This window comes from Henckelia pumila, chromosome 1 (assembly GCF_033568475.1).
Source record: "Henckelia pumila isolate YLH828 chromosome 1, ASM3356847v2, whole genome shotgun sequence".
In the NCBI taxonomy this organism is placed as follows: domain Eukaryota; kingdom Viridiplantae; phylum Streptophyta; class Magnoliopsida; order Lamiales; family Gesneriaceae; genus Henckelia; species Henckelia pumila.
Window position 1 is genome coordinate 62,219,235 of NC_133120.1, and position 11,075 is coordinate 62,230,309.

General features: G+C 35.4%; 1 protein-coding gene across 1 annotated transcript; it reads right to left on the minus strand.

Moving 5' to 3' along the window:
- Positions 1 to 5,188: 5,188 nt before the first annotated feature.
- On the minus strand, positions 5,189 to 8,046 carry LOC140863411 (uncharacterized). The gene is made up of 4 exons (XM_073266826.1): positions 7,733 to 8,046; positions 6,413 to 7,406; positions 5,835 to 6,333; positions 5,189 to 5,373 (listed from the first exon to the last, which is right to left on the minus strand). The coding sequence occupies exons 1-4, from the start codon at positions 8,044 to 8,046 to the stop codon at positions 5,189 to 5,191; spliced, it is 1,992 nt and encodes a 663-aa protein (XP_073122927.1).
- Between the last annotated feature and the right edge of the window lie 3,029 nt (positions 8,047 to 11,075).

An 11,075-nucleotide genomic window follows, 5' to 3' on the forward strand; every position in this document is an offset into this window, starting at 1 on the left:
TCTCTTGTTCACAGCTGATGTTCTAGAATCTAGCCTGAATTGGTTGATAAACCAGTGGTTAGATAGTTGCTGTTATCATCCAGATGAGATTTCTGGATTACCTCTGATTCATGAGGTTAGATTCAGCAATGACTTGAGATCAGACATCATCAGCTGAGAGTTTGATAGAAAAAAGTATTGAAGACTGGACTTAGATCGAGGTATGACTGCTTTGGAGTATAGTCGTACCGTTTGAAGTGAAACTCGTCTACAGTATTGTAGATCTTTTGAACTGAATCTATCAGATGTATTTAAATGAAATTAGAAATTCTTATCGATCTTTTCGATTCTGTTCGAAGAATAGTACTGATCCTACAGAGTATTGGAGAATGGTCTTACATATTTGAGTGCCGAGACTTTGCATGCTATACTATTGAAGTCTGAATTTTGATTGTATCGAGATGTCCTTTTCTCGATCATTTTAATTCTAGAGCTGGAATTTCTGTGATCATTGCAAGACCGAAGCTGTTTTGATTGAAGCCAAACCGACATCTGTACCTGAGAATTGAAGATTTTGAGTTCTATAGCAGATTTTCGAGAGATTCTTATCGTTGTGGAGCCAATTTCTCATCTAACTCTAGAGAATGCACTTGTACCTGAACCGAACCTTATGAGATCAGTTTGTTTGACATGAATAAGAGATCGATCCGAGATCCAGTATTTCTTATTTTCCTCTGTACTGATAATCTTCAGTGCATTGCATCTTTTTATCCAGATTCTGGAGGTATTCTTATTCAGAGGGAGTCTGTGATAGCTCAGTCATAGTAGCAGCTGAAGCAGTACGAGACTCAACATCCGATTCATGATATTGAATTGGCAGTAATCTTATTGCTTGTAAGATCGGGCATCACTATCTCCAGTGATATTTTTGAAGTCTTTTCTGAACTGAGAAGTCAAAGTATGAGTTTCACAACCGAACTAATTTTGAGATTGAGGAAAAGATTGGATATGATGAAGAGTCTAATGGTGAATTCCAGTATGATCCGAAGTAATTCAATGCAGCAACTGAGGTTTGAACAGAATGATCTATTATTATTTGATCTACTACCATTATTCTTTTTGAGCCGATGGATCTGTTCTTATTTTACCTACTATCCTTGACTTCGCCGACCGATGAGTGTTGCACTTCTGATTTAGAGTCTGAAACAGATATGAAGTCTATCAGAATTATTTTATCCGAACTGAGCCAGAATTGATTTAGAAGATGGATATAGCGCAGAAAACAGATTCGAATTGGAGAATTTAATGAAGGAGAGTCAGAACTGGGCACAGTCTGAGTTTCAGGACAGTGACGATGCCTCAGTTGTGAGTAATTGTTTTGTTGTGCCAAAGATTTTGATTGAGACAGAGTATCTTGAGATTGGCACTTTGCAGTTATTCATTATTCTTTCAGACGACCGAAAGATATTCAGAGGATTGAGGAATCGACCTTTATAGGAACAAATGAAGAATGAGGTTCGAAGTATGATTTCGTAATTGCTAGTCTGTCCACTTTTGATAGATGATAGAGAGAAGAAACCGACTGTCTGTGGTACAGTTAATTGTCAGAATGAAAAGAAGATTACTTTTCGACGAATACCTTTCTGAAGCTATCGATCAGTCTGGAAATTTGAAGCCACCTGAGCTTTAATAGATCGATTGCAGAAATATGCTATTGTACTCCGTACGGAATGAATTCCAGACTCGACCCGATGTCGATAAGTTGGTCAGAAAGAATTTCAGATTGTTTTGATCTATCGCAGTTTATCCGTGCAGAATAGAATTGGGAGTGTTCGGCATGTGGTCACGGAGGTATAGAACTGCCTGATTTGGAGATGCTATCTGATTAGAATCAAGATATTGCTGTAGTCTGCTTCTGTTTTCGTACAGAATGGATTCCAGACACGACAATATGATTGGGATTGTCGTCAGGAGGATTTTCAGATAGTTGACTTGTCAAAGTCTGTCCTTTCAAAATGAGATTTTGAGTTAACTCTCACCTTGAACTCAGTCTTTAAGAGACTTTTGTTATTGGATTATAATTGGGTTCAGTTTATTATCCTCAGAACGACGGACAACCAAGAATAAGCGATATAGACTTTAAGAGTATATACTGTGCTGTAGTGCTTGATTTTGGCACTAGCTGGATGGATTTCTCATCTTTTGCAAAATTTCTGTACAACAGCTATCAGACGAGTATTGATATCAATTTTGTAAATGTGTTGTACGAGAAGAAATGAGAATCCCAATTGAATTGGGATGATTTTTTGAGTTCCCTGACTTGGGATCAGATTTGATTCGAGGTTCGATAGACGGAAATTGATGAGTCACCAGTTTTGTTTGAGATGACCGATTCAGAGTTGACCGAACATAGTAACAGCTCCTTAGCGAAACCGAATCAGATGGGTTTGTGCGGTTGAGCCGATACGGATTTGAAGAAACGGTGCAAGAAGCGGAGTTTGATTAGAACCGCGATTTCAGAGTTATTTTGAGAGAAGAATTATTTTAGCAGTCTTTGAACTTTATCTTGTTTTTTTAGATTGAACTGCTTTGATTTCGAGGACGAAATCGATTTTTAGAGGGGGAGAATTGTAAGGCCCTGAAATTAATTATTTTGGGATTAGTGGAATTTGTTAATTATTATAATTGAATTGATGGGAATTAATTGAGCCGGGATTGAATCGAATTAAATTGGGAGTTTCAGGGACCAAAATGCAAAATTTGGACTTTATTATTATTTTCTCATGCAAGTTGCTCCTCCCCATCCCTTCACCATCACTTCACCCATTCCTCTCCCTCCTCTTTCCTTCCATTCATATGTACTGAAGCGAGAAGCCATGGGAGACGCTTCTTCAAGCTTTTCTTTCGTCTGATTCGCACGATCCAATCGTTAGATTTTATTTCCGAGCTGAGATTCACGATCACCACAACGAGGGCTTCGTTTTGACGTAAGTTTTTCTACGATCTATGAACTTTTATTTTTGTTGGGTTGTCAGAATTTGATGATTTTCGAGTATGTTGTTCTTGAGCTAGCATAGACTGTGTATTCGAAGTCGGTTTGGAAAAAGAACAAAGTTTGGATTTTATATGATTTTTGGAGTATAAATTCGAAATTGGGGTCTTGAATATTGTTGAGATTTGTGTGTTTTGAAGGATTGGAGGATGATATGAGATAGTTTGAGTTGTTTGATGATGTTTGTTGATTTTTGGATTGACCGTTTATAGCCGCTATGCCGTCGAAATCGATTTTTGGATTATCGGTTTTATTATTCGGTTTGATTTCCGGGTTTGTTTAAGTTAGAAGATTTATATCGAATCCGTATTTCACATTTTCAGATTTGAGTTGAAAGATTCGGGTTTGGATAGAACTTGGAAGTTGAATCGATTCGAGAATTGAAGAACGGTATAGTTTTGAACTTCTTGAGATGGCTCGACTTGTTTTGATTCGATATTGATTGAGTTCGTTGTCATTTTCAAATTTGAATCCCCGACGAACTTGAGAAGGTAAGAAGACGACAATTGAATGAATGGGACAATTAACTGGAATTTGATTTAATTCGAGTGCCCAAAAGAAATCACACATACTTGTATGCTATTTGAATTATTTGATTTTAACTTGGATGAGTTTATTTTCACTTGCATACATCTTGAGCCGAAGATTCGATTCGTTTTGAACTTAGACGATTTAGGGAGCTATAGTGAAGTCACTTTGGATTTCGAGTTTTTCCAATTGCTAGAATACTTATTATAGTTGCTCTGAAGTCTAGGGGTTTGAGTTGAGCGACATCCACCCCGAATGGGTGTGTCGGTGTGTTGTTCATAAAAACTTGACCCCGGGATCCCAACTGAGTACCGATTGATATTCGATTATCCGATTAGATAATCCTGAGTTTTGAAGTCATGCATTGAATTTTAATGCATTTCGATTTGAGTGCTGATATGCCTTTTTGAATTGATTGACTCGTTGTTTTATATAACATGATTTGATATATTATTTGGAATTTCTTGATTTGTCTCTTTTACTGGGAATTATATTCTCACCGGATTATCCAGCTGTCGTTTTGTTTGTATGTGTACTTAACGGCAGGTGGGGCAGGATCGAGTCAGAAGCTGCATGACTAGATCGAGTGGGAAATGATAGAGTGAGGACTTGGTTTTAGAAGTCATACCTTGTATTCGAACTCCCTTGTATTCCATTTTGAGTTGTAGAACTTAGAATGGATTTTTTTTCTACATTTTTATGTATTTGAATACCTCGTTGTTGGAAAAATATTAGTTGGATCATGTTAGAGTCCTTATGGGTATGATATTACACTTTTGGAGTTATTTTTGGAGCAGAAACAGCAGGCCATGCGCGCCCGCACAGCCCGAAAGGCGCGCCCGCGCGTCCTGCACTCTCTCGGAGGCCCAGACAGGGCGTTATGCGCGCCCGTGTCTCGTTTGGCGCGCCTGCGCGTCCCATCCTATATAAAAAAAAATCTAATTTTCGCGACGTGGTTTTGCGTCGCCGAATGTAAGGTGTGCATCGCTAAATGTCTTATTGATTATTTTTATTTCTTTTGATTATATGATTTATTTATGTTTGTTAGATTAGAATCCGGGTCCTCACATATTATGTGGTATACATTAAAATAAAATACGGTACAACATAAGGTAATTTGTTGTACAATAAACATATGAATGTGGTACACTTTCACTTAAATTTCGGCAATACCATAACATAAATAGTTCCATAAGTCCAAAACATATGCTACCATACAAGTTCTCTTAACAATGTTCAAATAATTTGCACATTTCTACATATACTTTAAAATAAGATACGGTACCATATGAATTTATTGTACTATATCATACATTACGTGGTACACTTTAACATAACATACAGTACAAAACAAGACTGATATGTGGTACAATAAACACGAGGATGCCATACTCTTTTAAGTTAAGGTGGTAAAAACTCCACATGATTTTGTGGTATTATATCATATATTATGTGGTACACTTTAAAATAATATATGGTACAACATAAGCTAATTTGTGGTACAGTAAACATATGGATGTGGTACACTTTCACTTAAATTTCAGCAATACCATACCATACCATACCATACATAGTTCCATAAGTCCAAAACATGAAAATTCATACCTAAACAGAAATTATATCTAATATTCATTCGCAAAAATAAAGTCTAAATTCGTCAATCCCACAAAAGAACATATGACTCTCTAGTTGAACAAAACATGATAAAAGAACGAGAATGTCAACGAAACGATGCACCACTAATACTTTTGCAGGATCGTGGACACCTTTTAAGCCTATTGTCGCAAATTCTTTGTTCTTCCATCCTTCTCTTCCTGTAAATTAGAAAATGTATTAGTATTTTTTTCATAACAATGATAATCTTGCAAGACACTAATATATAATTGTATGATTTTACTGGTAAGTCTAATAGCTAACAACTAAGTTAACAAACCATAAAGCAAAAACTAGTTAATGGGTTCTTTGCAGCTGCGGCGGTTGTGGCCGTTCTTGCGACATCGACCACACTTTGACACACGTAGTATGACTTGCGACGGTATTCTTTGAGTTCTTCGGCGGCCCGGTTGGCTTCGAACATCGGGAGGATTGATTACAAACAATTGACTAAGATTGGACTCATGCATCTCGAATGTAGGGATAGGATTTAAGATTCCTCTATAAGCTTCACGATAGAACTCTATCTTAAAGTATTTGTCGCAAAAATCATATAAAGACAATGATTTTGATTCTATTGCGGCACATGCATGCTTGCATGGAAGACTATTAATCTACCAACCTCTGCATGAACAAGTCATAGCAGACAAATCAACAACAAATGATTTATCCTCGTCCACAACCTCAAAACTCAAGCCACTTGCTTTACGCACTTTCAAGCTGCAAGATTGGGCATATGTCTTTGCAAGAAAATTCTCCTTTGATGGACTCAATCTTTTAATCATCATCATTGTTGCTTCACTTCGTTCGTGCATCATTTCCATAATTTGAATGCGAATATGGTCTACCATGTCCACAATAGGGAGAGATCGGTCTGGTTTCACCCAATTATTCCAACACTCGGCCATGTTATTATTTATCACACCCCAACGCTTTCTTGGAAACCATGCATTTGCCCAACTTTCGGGACATGAATTGAATATAAAATATCTAGCAAGTGGCATCGATGTTATTATATTGTTAATATGTTCTTCAAACTCTTGCTTTGATGGGGCATACGGAGCTTTCTTGAAAATAGATGACCAGTGTTTTTTGTTGTGGAGTGGGTATCTTCGCATGAACTACATTCAAATAACCAAAACAAAATATATAAATAGTGCACATATACTGATATGCTAAAACTAGTGCACATATACAAACCTGTTTCACGAAATTATCCACCAAATGCCGCAGACAATATGCATGATGACTGCATGGGAATATTAACTCAACTGCCTTGATTATCCCGGGATGCCTATCGGAGAAAAAGGTAAACTCATCGAATACCATACAGTTATGTGAAACTAGAACACCTTTGAGATGGAAACAAAACCATCCCCAATTATCATCATTTTCAGAATCCACAACTGCATATGCTAACGTAAAAAGATCATCATTAGCATCCTTTGCAACGGAAACCAAAATATTTCCCTTGTATTTATTTTTTATGTGAGTGCCATCAAAGAAAATCAAGGGTCTACATCCACTGATAAAACCAGTTGCACAAGAATTGAAACAAATGAATAACAGTCTAAATTTATTACTAAGAAGGTCAATTTCACACTCAACAATACTTCCCGGATTAGTTACTTTGATAGCATTGCAATACCATCTTAGTTTGTCATAAGATTCATTCTCTACACCATGAATGTCACGCATAGACATTTCTTTCCCTCTCCAAACCTTGTGGTAATTGAGATCGACCCCATAATCTCTTTGTATGTCTTTCAACATCATACATGGTCGATAAGACGGTTCTCCTCTCAATCTCTCCATCATAACATTGGAAACCCATGCAGCATCAGCTCTAGGATGTCCTCTACTACGAAGATTGTCATCTCCACATGTATGTGTTAGATTACATTTTCTAATTCCAAAGAGATTGTCAGATTTGTGTCTTGAAGCATAAATTCTCCAAGAGCAGTCATTTGCGCTACATTCAAGAATAACCTTCTCTTTATCATTCTTTTTATACAAAAAAGACCGTCTCGTAGCAATTGCATACTTCTTGGCATATACTCGAAATTCCGCAACATCATTGAATATCTGACCCACTCCTCGAATGCAATTACTCCAAACGTCTATAAAATTTCTTAACAAACCCACTTGAAGATGATCATCGTTACTAGTGAACGTGTCATCTTCAGATCCAAAACTATTTTAAGTAATGAAAAATTTTATTAACCTCCTATTTTTTAAATTGAAGTAAATTATTAACATAACACAAATAAAAAAATAATCATATTCTAGTTAGTAGTTCAAAACTCTAATGATTTGAAAAATATAACTTACTTCTTACATAAGATCTAGATTCGCAAAAGCACTGAACATAATATGACAAAAAATGAGATATCAATAAATAATATATTATTAGTAGTTGCACGCTGCAAATGACTTACCAATAAAAAAAATTAAAATAAATATTTATAAACATCAACCAAATTTATATAGAAAACAAAAAATCAAGGCAGGAGTTTTTACCTCGCGGAATTGTAAGATCTCATTTCGTCTTTTTCCACAGCCCTCATGTTAATTATTGTAAGTGTCATAGATGTGTGAAGATGAGTCATAATACGGACGTCATCATCTTCATTCAATGTAACATATTTTTTCTGATGAGGGGCTAGATACTGCAATGTCATAGTTTGTGGAGTAATCTCCTTACATTTTTTCCCAAGATTCAGAAACAACTCCATTAGACTGAAGCCATTATAGATTGAAATCATATAAAGGTCATCTTTATAATCGCAGCTACCCAAAAATGAAAAATTAGATGATCCAGATGCAGATTCCATTCTTACAAGAAATTAAGCAGAAATATGAGTCAAATGAACGATTAAAAAATTAAATAAAAATCAATAACTATACCTCAATATACATGATAAAAAAAAAATCTTAGTAAACAAGAATAAAGTTATCTTCTTTCAACTCAACGAATTCAAAGTCCTGAGAAAGATAATTGCTGCATCAAATAATTATTACAAAATTTTGAACACTAATACAACTATAAATTTACTGATTGGAAATTAAAAACAAGGAAATTAAGTACCCACCAAACCAATAAACCTAAAAGTCAACAAAACTCCAAAAAAAAAAAAAAACCATTACAATGCCTCGCAAATAAAAAGAAAACATACGAGTAAGAATCATCGATTAATTGATCAAATGATAGTGGGTGTCGCTAATAAGATAAAATTATTAAGCCATCAGATTTCCAACAAGTAAAGTAACAAATCATGACCAAATTATCAGCTCATGGAGTAACATTCAGCATTCTGATTTCTGAGGAGAAAAACAACAGTCATCTCAATCAGCCAAAGATTTGGGAGGAAATTGGTGAGATAAATATGAAACATACCACGACAAAGAAAAATGAGAGGATTTGAAGAGAAACACTGATTAAAAAAATTAAGCACAAATCTCATAAGATATTTGGCAAATTGAACAAGTAGATAACAAGAAAGCCACTTTCCTCGCTTCTTTGCTTCCAATCGTTGTCCCTTGTCGCCTGCTTCCTATCGCTTCCCGTAGGTGTCACAAATTGGTGGGTTCCTACTGCCGGTGGGTTCTTGATGTTGACTAGAAGATGAGAAAATTGGTGGCACAATATTTAGTCTTTTTGACCGGAAGTCGTAGAAATTGGGAGGGAAGAGAAGCGATGCAAATCGGTGGGGTTGGCTAGGGATTCACGTGAGACGTAAAATTGGGGTAAGTGAAGGAATGTGAAATAATAATAATAATAAATGGGCAAATGTAAAAACAAAAAAAAAAGGAATTAAAAGGAAAAATGAGATAAAAGATGAAACAGGGAGTGTAAATAAAGTTTTTGGGCAAATAGGGAGTGCAGAATAAAGAGTTATGACATGGGGACTGATCTTCAACTTTTGATTTTGATTGGGGATTTATTTTCAATTCTCCCTTATTGATTTCATGTGTGTAAATTTTATATAAAGTAATTAATACAAAAAAAATTCATAACTTTTATTAAAAAATATATATATCATAATAAAAATAAAAATAAATTATTAATCCTCTAGGCTGGCCCGCGACGGGCCCACCCGCGCGGGTCGCGGGCCTTGGCGGGTTGGCCCATCTAGGCCCACATTTTGTTGGGTTGAAAAAATATCAATCCAACCCACTTAAATTGTGTGGCAGGCCGGGCCAACCCGGTGGGCCACCCAAATTGACGGATCTAGTTTTCATGATACATAGGTTAAATGCCTATTATTTCTTTAAAAATAAAGATATATTATCTAATTCTATATTTTTGAGAATTTTAAGTTTTTTTGGCTTTTTATTTATTTAGTGGTTGGTGTGATTAGCCCGATATTTTAAGTTATCAATCAACATATGAGAAACTGGCAGAATAAATATGCCACGTGAGCCCGATATCCTATAAACTATCCGACAACCAGCTCCGTGGTAATCTTTCACCCTCCAGTATCGGGTCGGGTTTTGTGGACTTGGGTTTTTTGGGGTTGCGTATCCCAAATTTTGGATAGCAAAAATATTACCTGAACCCGATGTCCTATAAACTATCCGAGGCCAACCCGATTTCAGAATTTAGAGTTAAAGTAAAAGCTCGAACTCGACATTTTCAAAAACTATCCGACTCTATTAGGTCGGATTGGGTATCTAACATCCGATTTGAACTGAACCTTCGCCCCTACTCCAGATGGGCGCTCACGTAATATAACATTAATTAAACCTTTGAAATTGATTTACAACAGGCTACACGCGCGTTGTATGAGTATAATTATTGTACAAATAAAATAATATTTTGTGATAATAATTTTTCATAGTATATATATGTCTATATGATTAAGATTTAATGATAATAAAACATCTCTACCATGTTTTTGATTATGACTCATTCCTGATTCACAAAAAGTTTCTCTGACACGAACCATAAAATCGGATAATAATTTTCTACTGAACATTAAGACACTCTGCTGGCTATTTTTCTGATTAGATTACTGAAAGACTTGTTATTTAAAAGTTTGTTAGTTCTAGCACTAAGAGACATGACTATTGCTTTTGTCTCAACTTCTTATTATAGTTCTGCTGATTTTCTTGAAGTTAGGTTTCTGTTTTTCTATGCGTCTATTGTTTTTCAAAAGCTGGTTTTCTACTGGTTATTAACTTAAATTAGCAGCACATAACCAACACTCATTATATCTAACAATGTGTATATAGTAAGGTTTGATTTAAAGTTATTTCAATGTTATACTCAAAATTTTAATTTTTGTAACAGATATGAAACAACTATTACTTAATATAATATATTATATGTAACGTCCCCAAAACCCAAAGACGTCACTGAACTAACATTCTTAAAATAATTAAGAAAATGCGGAAAAATAGAAACTTTTATTTAATGGAATTGTGTATCAAACAACGGTACTAAAATCGTTCGCAAAAGTTTTTCATCAGGCACCAAAAAAAAAATAGTTTTCCCTTCAACTACACTTTCAAGATGCACACAAAATATAAAGATCTCTCTAACAGTGCGTTTGTGCATCGTCCCTCGCCCGACCGGCTACTCCGCTTCTTGTCCCTCGACATACTCGTCAATAACATCATTAATATCCTTATCATCTGCACCATTCAAGTATAGTGAGTCTAACGACTCAGCAAGAATCTTATATTCAAATCTATTTCAAAATTAAAACGTAAAAACATGAGCTTGACTAAATAAAAACATCATGCGTAAATCATAAATCATAAAATTATTCATTTTTTTTTTGGTGATGCAATACATGCAAATGTGATAGCCATCATTTATGAGCACATTGGATTCCCGTAATCACGGTCGTTGTACAAC

What these genes read in the sequence shown, in the direction of transcription:
- LOC140863411 (XM_073266826.1), bottom strand. Translation starts at nt 8,046, where the DNA reads ATGGAATCTGCATCTGGATCATCTAATTTTTCATTTTTGGGTAGCTGC. An exon ending in AGATCTTACAATTCCGCGAG is followed by an intron (nt 7,407 to 7,732) that starts GTAAAAACTCCT and finishes TACTTAAAATAG; the next exon opens with TTTTGGATCTGAAGATGACA. An exon ending in TATGACTTGTTCATGCAGAG is followed by an intron (nt 5,374 to 5,834) that starts GTTGGTAGATTA and finishes TCTAATTTACAG; the next exon opens with GAAGAGAAGGATGGAAGAAC.